Here is a 24,065-nt window from a genome sequence, read left to right on the forward strand (position 1 = left end):
TCCGTCTCCCCCTTCTAGACTGTGAGCCTGTTGTTGGGTAGGGATTGTTCTATCTGTTGCCGATTTGTACTTCCCAAGTGCTTAGTATAGTGCTCTGCACATAGTAAGTGCTCAATAAATATGACTGACTGAATGAATGAATGATACTTTTGAATAGTGTTACTGTTTCCATGAGGCCTGGCACTCTGTTTCTCCCCAGTTGTGACCTGCTCTCAGATATTTACCCTATTTCTGAATTTTGGGCATCTGCTGGGTCCCAGTGGATGACACCCAACAGAACTACTTTTTTTAAAAAATCATACTTATTACACATCCTCTCAGGATCTCACCTGGAGAGTTTCCAGTACTCTACCAGTCTTGGCTACAGGAGGGAGAGTCAAGCAGAGGCATACTCATTCCATTCCTAGCTTGGGCAGTGGCTAGCGAGCGGAAGGCAACCTGCTACAAGTCAAAACTCACCTGTGCTGGGCAGCACCGGCATGCGAGAGAGTCAAGGGCAGAGACTAGAGTTTATTGGGTGGAAGGCGGCAATGGTAAACCACTTCCATATTTTTACCAAGAAAACTCTATGGATCCACTACTAGAATGACTGCAAATGAAGAATGGGGCATTCCGGGAGAGATGTGTCCATGGAGTCGCTATGGGTTGGAGACAACTTGACAGCATAAGACAAGATTTGTTATGTGTTTATGCGCCAAGTACTGTACTGAGCACTGGGGAACATACAAGCTAATCAGGTTGGACATGGTCCGTGTCACTTAAGGGACTCACAGTCTTAATCCCCATTTTATAGATGAAGTAACTGAGGCATAGAGAAGTTAAGTGACCTGCCCAAGGTACATCGCGGACAAATGGCGGAGGCAGGATCAGAACCTAGCCACTAGGCCAGGCTGCTTCTCAATCATGGCTATGCCACATTATTTGATATTTTGTATCTGTATCTTTTAAAGCAATTTTTCTATGATCCACCCTTCTAATGATCTCCCTACTTCTGGTCCCAATAGGGGGCATCTCTGGCTCAGCACCTTGCAAGCTTTCCAGAAGCCATTCATTCAATCGTATTTATTGTGCACTTACTTTGTGCAAAGCACTGTACTAAGCACTCAGGAAAGTACAATATAGCAATACCCACAATCGAAAGGTATCTAGCATGGCACATTGACGGTCATCTGCTGTGTGGTCACCCATGATTCAGCAGTGAATCACTGAAAATAAAGTATGGCACCTGCAGTTACATTATCAAATTGTCCACTATACCTAAAAAAAAAATCCCCTAAAACCTGTGAAATAGCACCTTCACCAAGTCTTCTAAAAGTCTTCAATAACAACTATTCTTTTTACTTGGGTTCATTTTGATTTCTGGAGTTTAAGGATTTTAATTTTAGTTGATTTGACTCTTTGATTTCACTGATTTGATAACATATTTAAGATCCAGTGGACTTTAAGGGATAGTTACTTGAATACTCTGTTCTTATATCTACTTTACAAAAATCCAGGCCTTGAAGTTGTGCTTCCCTAAAGTATTACTTTCTGATTGACTGCCAGTATTCAAGGGCATAATTCTGCTGCATCTGCCTTGGAGCACTGTTAAGTATTAAACTGTTAAACTACTAAACTATTAACTGTTAACTATTAAAGCACTAACTAAAGCCTTATTAAAATCACATCTCCTCTCGGCAGCCTTCCCAGCTTAAGTCCTCATTTCCCCTACTCCCCCTTCCTGCTGTGTATCTCTTGCACTTGGATTTGTACCCTTTATTCACTACATACCAGTAATTTATTTTAATGTCTATCTCCCCCTCTAGACTGTAAGCTCCTTGTGGGCAGGGAACAGGTCTAACAACTTTCGTATACTCTCCCAAGAGCTTAGTACAGAGCTCTGCACACAGTAATCACTTAATATATATGAATGACTGATGGATTAACTAGACCCCAAAGGTAATTCAATTCAGGGAAACGTTTAGTTTAGAATGATCTCAGGATTTTTAGGACTTCTCATTCATTCATTCATTCATTCAATCGTATTTATTGAGCGCTTACTGTGTGCAGAGCACTGTACTAAGCGCTTGGGAAGCACAAGTTGGCAACATATAGAGACGGTCCCTACCCAACAACGGGCTCACAGTCTAGAAGGGGGAGACAGACAACATCAATCCACAACGCTGTGCTAAAAGTGGTTCACAATCTTCTGACTTTCTGCTTGTACGATTTAAGAGCGATGACATCAGTATAGCACAATGCCAACTCTTTTGATGATACTTTCAGCTTGATGAACTAAGAGAGTTTCTACAAGAAATGGAAATCTAGCCTAACACCAGGTTTAGCTTAACAAAACTGCCCTGTGTTTTCTTGAGTATGTCTACATGAAATAGAGGGAGAAGCAGCATGGCAGAGAACCAGCGTGGCTCAGTGGAAAGAGCATGGGGTTCGGAGTCAGAGGTAATGGGTTCAAATCCCGCCTCTGCCACTTGTCAGCTGTGTGACTTTGGACAAGTCACTTCACTTCTCTGGGCCTCAGGTCCCTCATCTGTAAAATGGGGGTGAAGACTGTGAGCCCCCTGTGGGACAACCTGATCACCTTGTAACCTCTCCAGCGCTTAGAACAGTGCTTTGCACATAGTAAGCGCTTAATAAATGCCATTATTATTATTATTATTATTAAAACCAGATCTATTAAGGCACTTCTACTTTCTTTAAGTGGTGATTGGGACGGACCAACTCAGACACAACTTGCCAAACCTCCAAGGTGCAGACTTGGTGACTTCTTCTGGACAATGGTTAGAAGCTCTCACAGGTCAGGATTTTAGTTGATATATCTTTGTGAAGTCAGAGAACAAACAGTTCTCTTACTTTTTCTACTGGGCATTACAGATTTGATTCTGCAGTATCACAATCTAACTAAAAACCACATTATCAACTCTATGTTTCTAGAAATGTAGTGGGGACAGAAGCTGATCCATAAGGACTCTCATCAAGACGTTGCCAATAACAGGGAGTAATGAAAGCAGACACAGTCAGCGTTCTCTCCTTTTCCTCAAATATGGTAATGATGATGGTGGTATCTCTATAATATAATATAATCTCTATAATCTCTATATCTCATCACACTCCAAATGTTGAAAAAAGGCCTCCAATTAGGTTTAAGCAGACCTTCCTTGCCTTACTTTAAAGGTAACACAACTTTAGGGTGAAGAATCAACATCTGCAAAATTTCGATTTTTACCTTTTAAAAAACTGAGAGATACCGGAGATAATCTACCATTTACAGCTGAGGAGCAATTTACTCTCTTTCCTTAGATAAGAGCTTACATAACACTTGATGAAAGTTACTAGAAATAGATCTACTGGAAAAATACATGTCATTTCTTTAAAAATGAAATTCTTCAGAGTTTAAGAAAAGGGTTTATTTCATCCTCATTCTCAGTTCCGCAGCCACGCTGCGGATTTCTGAACTGTCCTTTGCATTATGATTTCTGGAGTGGCCGGACACTCATTTGTGAATACCCACTTTACTCTCCCTTCCAATTTGGTCCCCTTACTAGGTGGGGGCCCAGATATTATTATCACTATTTTACAAGTGAGGAAACTGAAGTCCAGAGATGTCAGTTAGTGAAGATGGGCCAATGAAACCATATCGAAGTGCAAAGTAGAACTCAAGTTGCCTCTCACCCTTGTTTGATGCTTTATTCGACAAGCCATGCTGTGCAAGACCCACGTAACGCAGGTACCTCTGTACCTAGCATAATCAATCAATCAATCATATTTATTGAGCGCTTACTGTGTGCACAGCACTGTACTAAGTGCTTGGGAAGTACAAGCTGGCAACATATAGAGACGGTCCCTACCCAACAGTGGGCTCACAGTCTAGAAGCATAAGGAAATCCACCACTAAAAACTCAGAGTTGTGAATTTAAACCCAATAATCTGGAAATGCAAATATATAAAAATGTGAAAAATCTCATAACGTTTTGCCCACAGTGCACCCACCACATACACGAAAAGTATGCATGGAAAAAAGGTAATTCAAAGTACTTCCTACATGTGATATAACTTATTGAAATGCCTAAGTTAGATTTCTCCTGACCTTAATTTAATTAAATTACAGCCCTACTGGAATAAGGTTTTGTAAATTAACTTTATTTTTGTTGGAGAGGAAAGAAAGCAGGAGGGAAAAAAAACCATCCTCAAAGGCTTTTAGCAGTGGTGCTAATAGAAAATGAATGGTTGCATGAGTGAAAAACTCTGGGTATAAAGATCCAGGTGAGATCTTCATATCTTTAGTAAGATCTTTAGAGATCTTACTCTGATTTGTAAGGTCCTTCAGAAAGAACATTGACTTTGTAAAGCATCTTAAAGAGTATAAATACATTGGAACAGTAGTATATCAACTCACAAAAGTCCCTTAGAAACTCACCCCTCCAAAAGTTCAAGTTCATTATCTGAAAATGATTTTAATTTCCCGAGGCCTAGTGAGAACTTCATCAACTTCCCTGAAATTAAGTTCTACCCTTCCAAGAAGTGTTTCTGCCTATTAGTAAAAACGAGCATCCCTGTTCTTACACGCAAAACTGCTTTAATAATTTATACTGCACTGACAAAAGCCTTGGCCTAAATCCAGAATAAGAAAGCTGTAAGTGGGAAGAGGAATTTTTTTGGAAATTCTGAGAACATATAATACTCATCAAAATTCCATTGATACCTCCTTAATGATAGGGTCTCCTGCAAGTGTTAGTACTGGTTTGCAGGCTATCTGGGAGAAAATGTGCTAAGTGTCAAATATCAAGTAAAGAATATCTATCAACTCATTAGTCAATTAAATTTACTGGCAAGTGATACTTCAAAGGGACACTGTATTCAAATGGATATTCTAATTAGGCACAATAAATAATGGCAACAAAAGAAGTGCCAGTTCAAATGTTTACCCATTGAAAAGAGAAAATGGGTAAGATGATTACTGATATTTTCTACTTACACATCTTTCTGTGGTAAACAATTCCTTGGATTTTCTACCCATTCTGTGAAGAAGTGTTCTCTTTTTTTCAAAATCTCCAACACACACCATCACATTACAATGCTTGTCCCTAATTCCAGCTTGCTCTTTTATATGGAAAACCCCTATTCTTTTCAATCTCATACAAAGTTGTTACATTTCCCAGTTCATTTTTTATGTTGTCCCTGTACTTTTCCTAACTCTGCTATGGTCTTCCTATGCAGCACTTATCTCTGAAAAGCATGGATTTATGTGATTTCCATTCTCTTCAAGATTCTCTTCAAGTTTTTTTTTTTTAGTATGCCCAATATTGTGCTTTACCTTACCCATCACTGTTTAGGGTTTTCTGTTCTCCTTACATTGGTGAACTCATTATTTTTTAAAGAATGGCCCTTTTCCTTTGATATTTTTATTTACTTGGCTGATTAGTCAATAAGTGATTCCATTCCATAACCTCTTTCTTTTTGTTGTTCTTGTCACACATTTTACCTGAGCTTCCAATAGGACATTTTTCAACAGCCTTCAAGCCTCTGTAGTTCTTTTTTTTTTTTAACTTCTCTTTTCAGTTTCTTCCTATGATTTGCATTTAGCTCCTTGTGGGCAGGGAACATGTCTACCGATTATTATATTGTACTCTCCCAAGCGCTTAGTACAGTGCTCTGTACACAGTAAGCCTTCAATAAACACAACTAATTGATCATGACGCCCTCTTCTAAAGTATAATATCCTTCTGTTGGTTGTTCTTTCCAGAGCCTTTCAGCTCCAACAAGGATCTAAATTTAATCATGCTGTGATCTCTATGGCAGAGTGCTTCTCCCACATACACTCCTACACCAGGCCCAGTCTGTTTCAGTGACAATCCCTGGGTATAAATAACTGTCCTTTGGATTAAGATGACATTACTGATGGTATGATTTTAATCAGTGTGCATAAGGCTGAGAAGCGGAGTAATTGACTGGCAAACCCTTCCACATTGTGTGCATATAAAGTTTTCCCACGCTACACTAGTGCACTGCATTTGCTACCCTTAATACCCTAAGTTATTTCTTGTTTTTATGCCCTGGTGTCATGAATTTCCCAAAGCCTCTACTCTAAAAAAAATCGCCCCATTTCTGATGGTAGAACTTCAGGCTGACTTGTCTTCCGCTCCTCTTAAAACTGTTTACTGCTATGCCCCAACATTTGAGGATTTACTTGATTGTATCTTTGAAGTATTTCTTCTGTCCCTACTTTTTAAGGTTTTCCCATTTCAGCTCATCGTAGAATAAATGTTTAGGCAACCCTTATGTAGTCCATTCTCTCACAGATGTGCTGAGCAATGTTGGTGGTCCCAGACCTCATTTAATTACCATTTTAATCAATGGTATTTACTGAGCACTTACTAAGCACTGTTAAGCACTTGGGAGAGAAACTTAACAGAACTGGTAGACATGTTTCCTACCCACCAGGAGCTTATAGTCAACAGGGCGAGACAGACATTACAATAAATTAGGGATATGAATGTAAATGCTGCAGGGCAAGGATGGGGTGAATATCAAGTGCTTAAAGGGTACAGATTTAAGTGCATAGGGAATGCAGAGGAAGAAGGAATAGAGGAAATGAGGGCTTAGTCAGGGAAGGTCTCTTGGAGAAGATGCAATTGTAATAAGGCTTTGAAGGTGGGGAGAGTGATCGCCTGTCAGATATGAAGGGGGAGGGAATTTCAGGCCAGACAGAGGATGGGAGCAAGGGGCAGTGGTGAGAAAGATGAGATCGAGATACAGTGAGTAATCATCATAATAACAATAATGATGGCATTTATTAAGTGCTTACTATGTGCAAAGCACTGTTCTAAGTGCTGGGGAGGTTACAAGGTGATCAAGTAGTCCCACGGTCTTAATCCCGATTTTACAGATGAGGTAACTGAGGCACAGAGAAGTGAGTTGACTTGCCCAAAGTCACACAGCTGACAATTGGCGGAGCCGGGATTTGAACCCATGAACTGTGACTCCAAAGCCTGTGATCCTTCCACTGAGCCACGCTGAGTAGGTTGGTGGTGGAGGAGTGAAGCGGACAGACTGGTTGTAGGGTAAAGAGTTTCTGTTTGATGCACAGGTGGATAGGCAAGCATTGGAGGTTTTTGAGGAGTGGGGATATTTGGAGTGAAATTTTTTTAAAAAATGATCTGGCCGGCAGAGTGAAGTAAGAACTGGAGTGGGGAGACACAGGAGGCAGGGAAGTTCAGCGAGAAAGCAGATGTAGAAGTCCTGTTTGTATCCTACCTTTCTGTTTAAAATTAAGTACAGCTATTTCTTCTAATACATAGTAACTGCTTTCTTGCAACCCCTGTACTTCCTGAAAATTACGCTGTGTCAGTTGTTTCAATAGGAAATAGAGATCAGGAGAAGAGTGGGCAAACAAATGAAATAACACATATCTTCTGTTACACTAGATAATAGTTAGAAAATCTGGTCGGATACAAACCCTGTCCCACATTAGGCGCAGGGTTGAAATTCAAGAAAGTTACAGAAGTTTTATAAAGCTTAAAACTCAAGGTGCCCTACTGTACTTCACTTGCTTCTCACACACTTGTTGAAATTTATCAGCGGTCATTAAGCACCTCAGAAGGAGCTATTCTGCATTACTTCAAATCTGATTCTAATGATCAACGGATCTTAAATATGCAGTTGATTTCCTTTGCAACACCAATGAACTACTTAAAGCAGCATTCCTGTTAGACACATTACAACTAATTCACAGCCACGTTACGTTAACTCTGTTCCCCTACTTTTCCACTGTGTTCTACCCAGATCCTGCTCTGAAAAGTTGTGTTTTGGCAATAGTGCATAAACTGCACAAACATGCATTGCTGGAACAGCTCTGGAACTTGGGTACAGAGCCAAAAGGAGGTTCATGTCTCAAAATCATAAAAATGTTGGGACACTATAATTGCCCTGCAGAGTTGCAACCAGGTCCCCTTTTAGACTGTGAGCCCACTGTTGGGTAGGGACCGTCTTATATGTTGCCAACTTGTACTTCCCAAGCGCTTAGTACAGTGCTCTGCACACAGTAAGCGCTCAATAAATACGATTGATGATGATGATGATGAGGTCTGAATCTGGATGTTGAGTTGGCAGCACACTCCCAGAAGGCACACGGGCCTATGTAATTTGCTTTTCTGTCTCATTGTCTATCCTTGCATCAATCAATCAATTGGCTTATTGAGGGTTGTACTAAGTGCTTGGGAGAATACAACCTAGCAGAACTGGTAGGCATGTTCCCTGTCCACAATGAGCTTACTGTCTAGAGGACCGTATCAGTGCATCATTGCACGATGTGTTTCCCAGGTAACAGAATTCAATGACAGCATTCAACTGCATCACTGATGTTGATCCTTGGTTCTGTTTGCCAGTTGTGAGCTGGTACTTAACCTTGGGCTTCTTCAGTCTAACAATCAGCTTGTAGTGCTTTGCTGATTCAAGAGTGATTCATCGTCATCTGCATATTCTCTTGTGTGGGTGCTTCCAGAACTCACTTGGAGCATCATCCAAAGTCCTTGAAAATCCTTGTACTATTTTAGCATGTCTACCAACTCTTATACTGTATAGTGCTTAGCACAGTGCTCTGCACACAGTAGGCGCTCAATAAATACAACTGAATACAGACAGAAAACTGTAATAGAGAGGTGAAAGTCTGAAATACTGAGACTGTGATGACTGTCCGTTTTCACTGAGAAGCACGCAACACCTCCAGTGACAACTCCACAGAACCACTTTACTATTTCGTCCTCGGCTTTGTTTGGAATCTTTCGAGAAAGGGAATGACCAGGAATGACTAACTGATGTACACTGGAATATAGTGTCCTGCAGACCCTTAGACACAGGATATGGTTGTACATATTTATTACTCTATTTATTTATTTATTTTACTTGTACATTTCTATCCTACTTATTTTATTTTGTTGGTATGTTTGGTTCTGTTCTCTGTCTCCCCCTTTTAGACTGTGAGCCCACTGTTGGGTAGGGACTGTCTCTGTGTGATGCCAATTTGTACTTCCCAAGCGCTTAGTACAGTGCTCTGCACATAGTAAGCGCTCAATAAATACGATTGATTGATTGATTGATTGATATTTTATTAAAATGCCAGGCAGGGTGATTAACTCCCAGAACTCCATTACCTCCCAAGTTAAAAACAGTCTGATTTTGTTTCCTTCCATCAGCTAGCTGGAATGTGTGGAACTCTGAAAATTGTATAATTTCAACACAACTCTTAAAGACCCAGGAGAGAAAAAGTTGCTTGCTATTTCACTGTAGAGCTTTAAGGAATAGGATTTTTTTTTAATAGTCCATTTAGAATTTTTCATTTCCAGATTGGTTTTTGTATATTTTCTGGAAGCCAAACTTGAGAGCTGCAGTATTTAAATAGTACGTTAATCTGACAGACAGTGAGGAGGAAACTGAGTTCCAGACTGAAGTAATAGATCAAACTCACCTAAAGCTGACTTGTTATATGATCTTGGGAAAGTTACTTCCTTGGTCTCAATTTTTTTTTTCTGTGAAATGGATATGTCACTTCTTCCACCACCTCATTTTCATCAGAGACATTTTACAGATCACACCAAAAGCAATGTGAAGCTCTGAACTCTATGGAGCAAAACATTTGCATATGGTCGAGGGCCAGGGTACTTTGCTCTTTGCCTCATCTCTATTTTGTGTAGCCACACTCCCTTTAACTTATCAAAACAGAGAAAACAAACAGCCAAATATATATTTGTGAGGGGCCAAGATGTTGGGTGGTTTTGCTTTTTTTTCCCCCCTTCTGAAGTCTTTGGTTCCTTTGCCAAATAATACATTAATGAGACAGTTTAAGAAAAAAGGAAAGGAGATTCTCTAAAAATATACAGTATGGAGGCACTGTAGAAATTGAACTGAGCTTACTTCTTGAACACATACTGTGTGTGACTACATGTAATGAAGACCCCGAACCCTCTGAAATCTCCACTGGCATAATTCACTGGTTTTACCACCTCTCTGGTCCTGTGTGTACCCTATACCTCTATTGTGTTTCTCTAGTTTTGAGGTTAATCCTTTACAAAAGGGGAAAGAGTCCTCTTTGAGTAGCACACCATTACTCAGTTTGCACAGGTGCTTAAATACATGCTAAGTAATGACACAAACAATAGCGGGGTTGAAATGTAGGAACCTAATATTTCAAGAATATCCCTAATGTTGCAAGCTACTGATGTTAGGAGGTAATGACAACTATATCTAACCACTTGAGGCAAATGCCTTGGCAACCTCATTAGAGTCCTTTCTAAACTTTAATTTCTAATGCACAGAGTCAGCTCCTAAGGCTGCACGAATCACAAGATATAGGAAGCTGCATATATAGAGAATATTGGGTTGTCAATAAAGAAAGGATTTGGAAAAAAATCCTGCCTGTGTGCCCTAAAGTTTTCCTCTGAAAAGAAGGGGAAAGAGCAACCCAAATCTTATGATTCACCTAATGAAGGACAGTTTCGTGTTACAGAAGTGACTTTGAAGGTTGGCAGAAAATACCAGAGAGAGAACGTCTTTGTTCACTTTGAAAACAGATCTCAACAGAGTTTGACCAAGGAATAAGAACAAGTGAAAGTCACTTGGGGAAACTGGGCTTTCCTTACCTGTGAAACATACTGGGGTGGAAACTCTGAGTGGGTACATCCTTTATGGCCAATGCTTTCTACTCAAGGACTATTCCAGGAAGGAGAAGCAATGACATTCTTTAGGCTTATAATATGCCGAGCACATTACATTCCTCTCAAACCAAGTGAGCCCTTCTTGTGAAGGGAGGTGGCTGTGAACTTCAGAAAAGCAGCAGTCTGACTCTCCATAGCCTCTATATCTTTGTCATCATTATCTTAAGGTCATCAACACTATATACCAGCTATTTTGGGCAGAGTGCATAAGTCGACCAAATTCTGCATATTTAAAAGGGCATAGACAAAAAAACAAAAAGGCAGAGCTCAGCCACTATATGAGACCTTAGAGTGCTCTCAATTGGAATACTGTCTGCAGTTCTGGTCCCTACACCTCAGGAAAGACGTGAGGTATAAAGAGAAGGTGTGCAGGAGGATAGCCAAGATGATCAAGGGTGTGGAGAATTTTGTCTCTGAGAAAAAGCTGAAAAGAATAAAGGTTTTCATTCTGGGAAGATGCAAAAAGAACATGATTAAAGTTGACAAAAATCTTGAAAGGTGTGGACAGGACAAATGCAGGAGTACTGCCCACAGAATCCCACACCACCAGGGCAAAAGGGCCCCCGTTGAAGTTACAGGTGGTAAATGAAAACGAACAAAAGGAAACACTTCTTAAATACAATCGATTCCCATATGAAATTGCTCAGATCTCAAATCTGGGTGAGGAAGAGAGATAAGGAATGAGGACTGGATGCAGATGGTCCACCAAAACCACACTCAAATTGATAAAAGGCTTTTTTTCCAGAATGACATGCATGCTTGGCTTTGAAGAGGAAGCATAAAACATGACAAGTTTATAACTAACTTCCTAAGATCCTAATATTGTAATGTTTTCTTCCTTTAAAGATGCTAGTTTTTTTCTTGCAAATTAAATTTAAAATCTGAAGCCTCAAATTCAAATCTGGTTTCCCTTTTGCTTTTAACTGACTGTATACTCTACTTGTACAAAGTGTTCACAAAAAACTAGTCTCATAATATCTCCATGATGGACTGTATCAAAATATAGTTCCAATTTTACAGAGAGGTCAGTTAAAATTCAGCCCAGGTATATGCATTCTCACTAGTGCCTCTCTGTGTAATCAACTGAACAGTTAATTTCTTCTCATTCCACTGATTGTAAAAAATTTTCTCTGTTTTCCCCTATTACAGTGGAAGCTCCCTGTAGTCAGGGTACATATCTTTTGCTTCAGTTGTTGTTTCCCAAGCATTTAGTACAGTGCACAGGCACTCAGACACTCAATGCCTACTCTTCCTCCTGGGAAAGTGAAGCCCATTATCTAAAATCAGCCAATGTTTAAATGGCAGAATTAGAGGTAAAGTCTGTCTCTATTTCCACTTCAGTGTTTCACCCACTCTACATACATCTATCTTTTGAGACCTAAAGATGCAGGTTGTTGCCTAGATTCAGTTGCATTATTGCTCCCAAATGCAGGTGATTAGGATTTTCAGTATCTATTTGGTGGTGCTTTCAAGTTTAAATTGAAACTTGCAAACCTTTAAGGGGAAATGAAACACACATGATAGGCTCAGGAAAAATCCATCCAATCAAGATACTGTTTTACATATCTCTTAGCTAAGTGTTTAATTTCATTTTTCATTCATCTCAAATCTCATTATATTCACCACTTAAATTGTTATCCATCAAGCTAATCATTGTGATGGTGGAGATCAATCAAAGGTATTTATTAAGCACCTACTACGTGCAAAGCACCATACTAAGCACTTGGGAGAGTACCTGTATATATGTATATATGTTTGTACATATTTATTACTCTATTTATTTATTTTACTTGTACCTATCTATTCTATTTATTTTATTTTGTTAGTATGGTTGGTTTTGTTCTCTGTCTCCCCCTTCTAGACTGTGAGCCCACTGTTGGGTAGGGACTGTCTCTATATGTTGTCAGCTTGTACTTCCCAAGCACTTAGTACAGTGCTCTGCACACAGTAAGCGCTCAATAAATACGATTGATTGATTGATTGATTGTTTACAGTACAACAAAATTTGCAGATATGCTCTCTGCCCATAACAAGCTTACCGTCTAGAGAAATCACAGACTGGGAAAATTCTGCAGTTTCACTGACCTAGATCAGGTCAACAGCTGGGGAAAAATGCATGCACTGTTGTTAATTAAGGGGTTTTCTTTGAAAAGATTAAATTGGCATAATCCCAAGTGATTCACTGCTGAAGTGCCTCAACCAACAGCAGCAGATACACTGAAGACATCGATCCTGCTATCCCGGTTGGACTAGATTGGTTAGGGAACAAAAGGCAAGACCACGGACAAAGCAGCTGCCACAGACCGAAACCCTGGAAAAAGAATCTTGGGAGAACATATTGCTCCATCTCAAGATGCTTTCAGAAGATGATAATGTTCTAGGAAAACAATATGGAAGGGACCAAAAAACATGACTTCATCATCATCATCATCATCAATCTTATTTATTAGCACTTACTATGTGCAGAGCACTGTACTAAGCGCTTGGGAAGTACAAATTGGCAACATATGGAGACAGTCCCTACCCAACAGTGGGCTCACAGTCTAAAAGGGGGAGACAGAGAACAAAACCAAACATACTAACAAAATAAAATAAATAGATTAGATATGTACAAGTAAAATAGAGTAATAAATATGTACAAACATATATACATATATACAGGTGCTGTGGGGAAGGGAAGGAGGTAAGATGGGGGGGATGGAGAGGGGGACGAAGGGGAGAGGAAGGAAGGGGCTCAGTCTGGGAGCCTTGTTCTTCACAGGCTTGTTCCGCTCTCCGCAAACACCCCACTCCTCAAAACCCTCCAATGGCCGTCCATCGCCTCCACATCAAACAGAAACTCCTGAAGGTACTCAATCAGCTTGCCCCCTCCCATCATTTCTCACAGATCTCCCACCATGACTCATCCCACACTCGCTCCCCTAATACAACCCAGGCCCTGCACCTCGATCTCACTTGCCTCCCAACCAATCCCTTGTCCATGTCCTCCTGGAGCTCGCTTTCCCCTCATATCTTTTGGACTGTGAGCCCACTGTTGGGTAGGGACTGTCTCTATATGTTGCCAACTTGTACTTCCCAAGCGCTTAGTCCAGTGCTCTGCACACAGTAAGCGATCAATAAATACGATTGATTGATATCCAACAGACCACCTCTTTCCCACTTTCAGAGCCCTAATAAAATGACACCTCCTTCAAGATGCTTTCCCTGACTAGCCCCTCAGTTTTCCTACTCACTCTCCCTTCTACCTGCTTATGCACTTGGATCTGTACCCCTTAAGAATTAAATATTCACCCCACCCCAGCCCTTCCAAACACATTTTTATATTATACTCTCCCATTCCCCTGACAGTAATTTCTTTTAATGCCTGTCCCCCACTAATCAATCAATCAATCAATTGTATTTATTGAGCGCTTACTGTGTGCAGAGCACTGTACTAAGTGCTTGTACTTGTAACCACTACCCTGTGCACTTGTAACCACTACTCTGTGAGCTTCTTGTGGGCAGAACTTGCGTCTGCCAACTACAATCTACTGTTCTTTCCCAAAAATCTAGCAGAGTTCTTGGCATACAATGAGCCCTCAATAAATACCACTGACTGACAAGCAACTCATAGCAGCAATTCAAGGATGCAGAACAAATAACTTTTTTTTTGGCATCTGGATGGTGGGAAGGGTGAGAGATTGTGAGTCACCTTGAGAATTAATTGAGTCAAAGTTTTTGCAAATTAGTACCTAGTGGATTTCCCAAGTACAAAGGTTGGCAGAGCCAATATTCCCTGGGACTTGGGATGAATATGATGTACGGAGAGACCTGATTGTCGGGAATGGTATATCAAAGTTGGTTTCTTATCTCTCTGAGGGGTTGCAAAGACTTCTTATTACTTACAATTACCTTGATGTGGTCTAAAGGACTAGCAGATGGAGCTTCCCTGCTTCTTTTGCCTGAAGGTATACTCACCCTAAAGATCTACTACACTTCAATCTCCTGGGCACGGTTCTTGTGTTGACTTTTGCAGAAGGTCTTGTTCCAACAGCCAGAGCTGACTGTACTCCCTACTAAGTAATTCCAATAGGAATATTTCTACCGTTGTATTTTAAAAATTTCATATAGAAAACTCTACCTTTTGTGCCAGTTCTCCTAGGTGCAACATCAATGGCCCACTTGGGCAAAACAATCACGAGACATTTTAGCTCCCATTTGCAATACATAATTCTGCAGTGGTCTTTGCTTTGTAGCAAAGATGGATCAAATTAGAATCCAGTCACTGGACACTACTTGAACATGGAGCTGATTCTTCATCCAGGAACCACAGCCTACAGTATGATGTAGCAAAAAAGGGTTATTATTTTTACATACTTGATTATCTAACTGCTTGTCAATTGTTTATGGCTGCTTTCCTCTTCCCATCCATCATGCTACTGATTTAGCCATGGCCTCACAGCTTACAGAAATGGAACTAGGGCAGTGGCTAAACTCTCACTTTTGGCCACGACAGGGGCAGTGGTGGTGGCCCAAGAAGGAACGGTTGCTGCTTTCTGCAGTCTCTAATTTCAACTGATATCTCCATTTCTCCCCTCCCTCACATCATTCTCGGCCTCCTTTTGATTCCATCTCCCTTCCTCTACCCACATCACTCTGTTCCCGTCTCTCTTTTCTCTTTCCTCGATTCCCGATTCTATCCTAGCTCAGCCCCTGTCCCCGTCTGTCTCTGGCTCTTCCTCTTCTTTTGCTTGTCTCATACTGTCATCCTCTTGGCATCTTCCTACCAGTGAACAATTCTGAGGCTCATCTGTCGTTCCTGATGGGAGATTCCATCATTATCTCATTATTGCAAATTTCCAAAATGATTGCTCTAAATTTCACTGATGGTTCCAAATCGTGGTTGTCTTCTCCATTTATTGTTATTTGCTATTAACATGGTATAACCCCTACTGACTATTGTCAGAATTAAACATATTATACTGAACAAGAAAACCTTCACGAGGTCAACTTCTACAGAACAGAGAAATTCCAACAGATGGTGAAAATTTGGTGGGGCTTCTGTGGTGCAGAAAAATGTAACTGTTCTTACAGAATGCGGCGAGGTGGTTTATAGAAACAACCAACCCACTAAATGAGTTCTCAACTTCCCATAAGCATTCAAGATTTTTCAAGGGTACCAATGATTTTTAAATGGCCATCCTACATCATTCCTTAGGCCCAAGAAATGCAGCTTTCCAGAGGGGCCAATTTTTGAAAGGAAGAGTCACAGTGCTGTAATTTTGTAGGAAGAGCTGATGCCAAATTAACTCAAATGGAAATGTGAAATCACCCTTTTTTATATAGCAACAACTACGGTTATTACAGAGTCCACCTAGCCCTATCTTTAAAGAGCTCATAGCATTAAATAGATGCTTCATAATCCATTTACAATCTAGAACCGTGATACAGTGATTTGTATGTATGTCTGGGGCTGACCAGCTCTTGGAATCAGCAAAGACCAAAAAAGGAAAAATTATCCAATGGAATTCTAACAGCATATCCAATAGAAGTCAGATGTAAAATACCAATAAACGTACAAACTGAAAAGTAAAACTACCTCTTTCTTTTTATGTAGATGGTTGTGGTAGATTCAAGAATATACTGATGCCCAGTAATTTTTTTTTTTTATCAAGGATGCAAATTACATAGGCAAAGCACCTTGTCCTCTGTTCTGCCCCTGGAAAGGATCTTGGTAATTCAGCAACACTAATCAGCAGCATTACATAAAAGGACAATTCAAAAAAACTCCCAGATTTCACTGAAACCACAAAGAGCAGTGGGATAGGCAGAATGCAATCTGATCCAGACTGAAAATGGCCTAGGGCCAGGACTCAGGGGTTAATACCCTTGTGGAAAATGATCAGGAATCAAAAAAATAGAAACATTAAAAAAACTTTGTACTTAGCTGCATAGGCTGAAATGATGACCTTCATTTTTTACTTTAATATGGGGAAATCTGGGTGGCTTAGTGATGCCCCTTGCCCCAAACCCCATCAACAAATATTTCTGGAGCTCAAGAAGCATTTTCAAAAAAATCCCCCAATCCATCAACCAAGTCCAAATTCTCAATGAGAAGATGCATTTTTTAAAGGAAAAGTCACAAGGAATGCACTAATACCCTTGACAACCACCCTCTTCAGAGAGTCCTACACCTTGCTTCCAACATCCAACCCCTCTCTTTTTTTAAAAGATGAAAAAGGAAGCAGTCCAAATTAGGGAAGAAGTTTTCCATTTAATTATCCCACTGTTCACAGGGTCTAAAGTGATCCTCTGGAAATAACTAAGGCAGTTTAGGAGGAACATTAACTTTTTCAAATCACCAGGGGACTTTTTAGTGCATTGCAGCAGTATGTGTACGCAATATGTCAGCAGGAATGCACTAAATAATCCTTTACTGGTCTGAAAGAGTTAATGTTCTGCACAAAGTGCCTTGCTACCAGGCAGTGACTACAGCAAATGGGTGAAATTAGGCTTTAGTGCATTAATTAGAAAGTTTCAGTGTGAGGTGAAGTCATAATTCAGTTTTCGTTAACATTCCCTGGCTTGACAGAATTCCCTCACGTAAATCCAGGTTTTTAGTTAAAACCAAAAAGTAGCTCAGCTGGCCAACTAAAATAAAGTATCCGAGGGAGAAGTTATTTTAGGCTTCAGAGCAATGGGGATCAAAACTAGAAAATTCATCATCGGAAATGAAGAGAAAGTATGTGATGAATAGGATTGAGCAATGACTCTCTGCTTTAAGTTTCAGGAGGAAAAGCAGATTAGTATGAGTGCCTGTGGGGGCTGCATTTCAGACGCTGCCGATGCTTCAAAAATCGGGGCAAATACGTCAGCTTGGGAAAAATCCAAATTATCACATGTACAGAGCTTTTCACTGCAGTTTCTTTTTACTCTTCCTTTATTAAAAACTCCATGAGGCCCATTAGCATTGTTATCTCCATTAAACAGATGAGAAAATCCAGTTGGTAACTATCGTGATTTGCCCCATAAAAAAGGGAATGAAGCCAACCCGGGATTAAAACTCATACCCCTCCATTCCTAGCCACTTACATCCTCTGAATCACTGCTGCATTTACTATGAACAGTATCTGTGCAATTCAGAGAGGCATGAATTCTTAGCTGTGGGGATATGCCTCCTTAAAAACAGGGCCTACTTCTTTTTTGTCAAATGTAAACGTCCTCTTAAGTGCAGTGTTTCTCCACTATGGCAGCAGCAGACGCTTTAGGGGTTTATCGGTGAATAAAATACATGTTAACTGACACAAAATGCAATGAAAGGCATACCGGCAGATCAGAGTTGCATTAGCTTATACCACTGTTCAATTTTCTTCCCGCAGAAACTGAAGATATTTTGTTTCGAACATGAAAATTACTGCTACAAGTACTTTCAATATGAAGTTGTGTAACCACCGAGGTGTAACCCCCTTAAAAAGAGTGACGTGTGTAACTATTAAACAGCTGTGAACATTATTGCAGGTTTGCAGAATTTGGGTGCAGGACTGATATCAAGTTATGGACATCCAGGCTCGGGCTGAGTCAGACGTTTATTAGTCTGAAGGAAGACAGACTGAAGTACAGAACAAGGGATAAGAACCAGAGAAAAAACAATTATTAAAAGCTTCATAAAAAAGTGAAAGCAAATGACATGAAAATGAAGAGTAGCTGCCACTGTCACCAGCCTGAATAGTCCCATGGTAATCCATACTCTTTTCATCACGGTCAATTCATTAACACATGAGAAAAGCCAGAAACTAAGCAAAATGCAGGCCATCTGCTCAATCCAGATGCTATGGCACATGCTTTTTATATCCAAAGCTATTTACCAGGGATGAACTGAGATAAGATCTAGCTAATCTTCTAATCAGAGATCGAACAGAAGTCTACAGACGTCTCTGTCCCACAATAAAAATTAAACTCAACTGGAATGCAAAGACAGCTTCCAGTTCAAGCCTTAATGCTGAAATTCACATACCTTCAATTACCTTCTAAAGAAGCAGCTCATAAAATGCCCTTGTGCAAAATTTTGGATAAATAACAGTCCCTAGTTTTTAGAAAGAAAATCTTTACCCAAACCTCATTTCCTTAAGTAGCAGGAATATTTTAGCTTAGTCATTCTTTTAAACTCTCCAAGCAGCTACCTCTTCGACAATTAACCTACAAGCGGTAAAACATTTTCTCTTGCAGGAAGGGGTTAAAAATGATCAAAAAAAAGTCTTACCTTGAAATTATGAACCTTTTCGTACTTTGGAATTTGCTCATTTTCTTTCAGAGTTGCTCTTCTAACGAGTGATGTCAACTGCGAATAAGCAAAGAGTTTAAGAGGTTGCCAAATTGTCACGGATGACTTTCGAGAGCCCAGTTTCATTCCCAAGGCTGCTATCAATAAATCTTGCTGACGGCTCTCTTGTCTGGATTTGTGAACTGTAGATCTATAAGCTTTCCTCCCTGACCATGACTCTTTGGATGGCATTTTGGAATGCACAGGAAAGAAATAACTGCCAAAATTGGATCTGTCTGTCGGTGAACTGAATTTAACAAATAAAAACCAGCATTTTAGCAATTCGGCCTCCTAACCTAGCAGGAGCTGCACAGAAACATCACAAGGAAGTGGTGGGTGATGGTGCACTTCTGAAAACGAGGTCGGCTCAACTAGACAAATTCTTCTTGCTTCTTTAAGCTATTTTTAAGCTTCTGGAAAAAAAAAAACTTGGGAATCAGAACTGAAAGAAAAAGTCGATCCTAGCATGCAGAAACCTCAGCATCTCCCGTCAACCCGTTCAAAAAAAGCCATGTGATCGAGTCAGATAATGCATTCCTAAAACCTCTCCTGCCTATTCAATATACTGCTGTCCATTTTGAATGAAAGATGCCCACATACTGCATGTAATCGGTTTCTAGCAACAGACACCCTGCTAGCAGAAGAACGGGGCGGAGGGGAAGGAGGGATTTAACAGAGAAGGCTGAATTAGACTGGCCACATTAAGAAAGCAGTTAACCAATGAGAAGCCAGCAACAGTATTTAAGAACAGTATTCAACTCTCTCCTCCTCCTCCTCCCCCCCCCACGAAAAAAAATTTCTTGCTGGCTCAAGGAAAAAATATCAGTAGGAAGATAATGAGCGATGAATGCACGTCACTACAAAATGGCATCTTGTGCCATTTAAAAGAAGAGCCGGCTGAAATATTTGCCCAGGGTTTTGAAAGGCTCACCACTGCTAGAAAAAGGAGAGGCTTATCTATCTGTATGTAATAAGGTGCATTAGCAACCATAGCACAACTTCATTAAAGGAAGGTATAAGTTCAGGGGCAATCAGTAGGAGCATAATTACCTTTGTTATGTAACACGCACCAACCACACAACCAGCAGCACTGAATGGCAGGTTCTTTCTTACCTCCTTTCACAACACAATGTTTAATGCTCCAGGGATAAATTGTGTAGATGTGCCCACAGTTTTGCTTCCCTTTCCCTAATTCATGTTATTCCTAAACCCTGAGAGCCTTGGCTCCAGCCAAGCACTGTGTCCAACCTGATTAGCTTGTATCCACTCCAGCCTTTGGTACACTACTGATTAGTACACAGTAAGGACTTAACAAGTACCATAATATTTAAAGGTTCATTGCGGCCTCACTTTCTGGCAGTAAACTTGTTACCTGGCCCCTCATCCGAGTTCCCTGAATTGTGATTTAAGACAGCGGCTGCTGACCTGACGACTGAGACATTGATTCCTGGTAGTCAAAGGCAAGTATACTGCTTAAGCAGCACAGAGTACTCTCATTAGGGTAACAGCAATGATCAATTTCTCAACATTCCCTCCAACAGTCATCTTTCCACCTGCTATTTCTCATGCTATAAATTCTCAACAGGATCAATGAATAAGAAAGTCATTTTTCTAGGCTTCTTATTTACCAGTTCCAATTTCACTGTTAAAATTGCATTTGGGTGATACTTTAAAGATTAGTCGTTCCATCCATGGCAGGACCACCGTGGGGGAAGGAGGGAGGATTCCAAGGAGTTGGTGACAAAGGTAGATTTGATGCAAGGAGGAGTAATTTACAGCAGGAAGTGAGAAGTGCAACCTTGGCCACTTCCTCAGTGGGATTCTTGCTCTTGATTCCCACCAGTCCCAGAAAGGAGGGGTGGGAGCTGGAGGAGGAGGAGGTGGTGGCCTCTGTATTCATCTTCTCCTAGAGCCATTTCCAAGGTGGAGTGGGGCTTGGAGCAAGAGAACATGAGCACAGGTGACACTCCTGTCCTGAGGATGTCACACAAGTAGCCCAGGTGGCACGGAACTGGCGGAGGAGTGTGTCCCTAGAAGTGCTTGGGAAATGGGATTTCCTGCCACTGATGCTTTATGGAAACCAGGGAGATGGCTTTGCTTATGCCCCTTCCACCGCTTCCTCTGGTCCTGATTCTTGCCACTCTGCTGCGGTCAATGGGCAGAAAGGGTTTTTTACATGGTCCACTTCCCCCATCTGCCTCCTCCCTACCATTCCTGTGGTGGTGGGGCCCGGCATGTAGCAGTAGGGTGGCTGCTCAGGATGCACAGCTGAGGGGAAGGAAAAAGAGGGGTCCTACAATTCCAGTACCTAGAGAAACAGCATGGTGTAGTGGATAGGTCATGGGCTGTTATCCCAGCTCTGCCATTTAGCTGTATGACCTTGGGCAAGTCACTTCACTTCTCTGGGCCTCAGTTACCTCATCTGTAAAATGGGGATTAAGACTGAGCCCCATGTGGAATAACCTGATTACCTTGTATCTGCCCCAGCGTTTACAACAGTACTGAGCCCCTTCCTTCCTCTCCCCCTCGTCCCCCTCTCCATCCCCTCCATCTTACCTCCTTCCCTTCCCCCCAGAACCTGTTTATATGTACATATGTTTGTACATATTTGTTACTCTATTTATTTATTTATTTTACTTGAACATATCTATTCTATTTATTTTATTTTGTTAGTATGTTTGGTTTTGTTCTCTGTCTCCCCCTTTTAGACTGTGAGCCCACTGTTGGGTAGGGACTGTCTCTATATGTTGCCAACTTGTACTTCCCAAGTGCTTAGTACAGTGCTCTGCACACAGTAAGCGCTCAATAAATACGATGATGATGATGCCACATATTAAGTGCTTAACAAATACCATCATTATTGTTATTATTTGTTATGTGCTCAGTGCTAAGCACTATGCTAGGTGCTGGAGTAGAGACAAGATTATCAGGCTGGACACAGTCCCTGTCTCACGTGGGGCTCATGGTCTGGGGGCGCACGGGGGGACACACATATTTAATTCTCACTTTACAGATAATAGCAACAATGGTAATTGTGGTATTTATTAAGCACTTACTATGTGCCAGGCACTGAGGTATAAACAAGATAATCAGGTCCCACATGGAGAAAACAGTGGAAGGGAGAAGAGATACTGAACTCCCATTTTGCAGAAAACTGAGGCACAGAGAATTCTCAAGGTGTCACGGCAGGCAAATGGCAGAGCTGGGATGAGAAATCACGTCTCCTGATTCCCTGGCCCATGTTCTTCTTACTAGGCCACACTGCTTTTTTAAATTTCTTTTTATCTCTTCCTCCTCCATCTCCTGCTCTCTGCGTTAGGGTGGCCACTGACGGCAATCAATCAATCAGACTTACTGAGAGCTTAATGTGTGCACTGCATTGTAGTGCTTGGAAGAGCACAATATAGAGTTGGTGGACACATTCCCTTCCCACACCGAGCTTACAGTCTACAGGTAGACTAAGCTTACAGTCCAGACAGCATTAAAGAATTCTCGGAACTTCTTGGTTGACCACCGCATTCTCATTTAAATAATTATTAAAAATATCAAAAATGAGAGCTAGTGTTTACTTGTCCTGGGGGAATGATAATGTTTATATTTCCGTACCTCCGTGATATGAGTTTTTTGTTTCAAAACCAATAAGATGTCACCGGCTCTTGAGGCACAAGTGAGGCTATCATAAATACACATCCAAAAAGGGTCGCTGACAGAATATAATAATAATAATAATGGCATTTGTTAAGCGCTTACTATGTGCAAAGCACTGTTCAAAGCACTGGGGAGGTTACGAGGTGATCAGGTTGTCCCACAGGGGGGCTCACAGTCTTCATCCCCATTTTACAGATGAGGTAACTGAGGCTCAGAGAAGTTAAGTGACTTGCCCAAGGTCACACAGACATGTGGCGGAGCCGGGATTCAAACCCATGACCTCTGACTCCAAAGCCCGGGCTCTTTCCACTGAGCCACGCTGCTTCTCTAATATGCCTATCTTCTACAGTTGCTGGACATCGGAAAAAAACCAAAACTAGACAAATATTTCTGGGGCCAAACTGAAATTGGACAAGGGACAGGCCAGCTGAAAAATCACATGAACTCCCATTGTTTCCCTTTTGATCTCTCTTTCCTGTCCTTTTATTCCTACCTTCCTTCTTCTGGGCAGATTCATAGCCCTATGTCCCAGTTTGGCCTGAGATAATCTGGTCATTTAATGGACCTGCAACATAACAAAGAATGAGAACTATTTCCTTGCACCCCTATACATTTCTTACTAACAGGCAATTGTGCCCAACTCCTTTTTTCCTTCAGGATTTTATGTCTTAATTTGACTTGCTTATTTTTAGATGCCAATTTCCTTGCCTTCTTCTCTAAAAGACCAATTTATTTTCTATTACATTTTAAACTTACATTAATAAGAAATAACTCCTGGTTTGAGCATGTTAAACTTAGCAAATGATGGAAGAAACATGCCCAAGCAGATGCAAAACCTCAAGACAGGAAAAGGTTACCCCTCACAGTATAATGCTCCCGAAAAGGTCTGCACTTGGTAAACGGTTTCTCGAGGTAACACATTTTGATTCTAAGGTTACACTGTGACTGCGGAATCTAAACAATCTTATTTTGAAATAAATCACCTGCAGATTACACAGTACAATTTATTTCAAATTTTACACTCTAGGAGATCCTAGCACAAAATGCATTTCAGTTCGATCAAGAGATAAAAGCAGTTGCTAACCCATCCCAGATTCTAGAACTATGTTTCCCGTGTGGGGTTAGTACAAGCTGAAGTGATTTTCATTGATTTAATAATAATAATAATAATAATGGCATTTGTTAAGCGCTTACTATGTGCAGAGCACTGTTCTAAGCGCTGGGGGGGGATACAAGGTGATCAAGTTGCCCCATGTGGGGCTCACAATCAATCCCCATTTTACAGATGAGGTAACTGAGGCTCAGAGAAGTTAAGTGACTTGCCTAAGGTCACACAGCCATCATGTGGTGGAGTCGGAATTCGAACCCATGACCTCTGACTCCAAAGCCCGTGCTCTTTTCACTGAGCCACA

The 24,065-nt window shown here is 40.9% G+C and overlaps 1 protein-coding gene and 1 non-coding gene across 3 annotated transcripts in view; one reads left to right on the top strand and one right to left on the bottom strand.

Moving 5' to 3' along the window:
- CHN1 (chimerin 1) overlaps nucleotides 1-24,065 on the bottom strand; it is a 147,749-nt gene that overhangs the window by 27,491 nt on the left and 96,193 nt on the right. For both annotated transcript variants that reach the window (XM_038751095.1, XM_038751096.1), the window contains one exon: nucleotides 18,946-19,023. In XM_038751095.1, the coding sequence (XP_038607023.1) occupies nucleotides 18,946-19,023 (78 nt within the window). The remainder of the gene's footprint in view (nucleotides 1-18,945; nucleotides 19,024-24,065) is intronic.
- LOC119932773 lies at nucleotides 312-449 on the top strand. Its single transcript, XR_005452507.1, has one exon. It is a non-coding gene; the product is annotated as a small nucleolar RNA SNORA7 (small nucleolar RNA).

The sequence above is a fragment of the Tachyglossus aculeatus genome, chromosome 9 (assembly GCF_015852505.1).
Source record: "Tachyglossus aculeatus isolate mTacAcu1 chromosome 9, mTacAcu1.pri, whole genome shotgun sequence".
NCBI classification, from domain to species: Eukaryota; Metazoa; Chordata; class Mammalia; order Monotremata; family Tachyglossidae; genus Tachyglossus; species Tachyglossus aculeatus.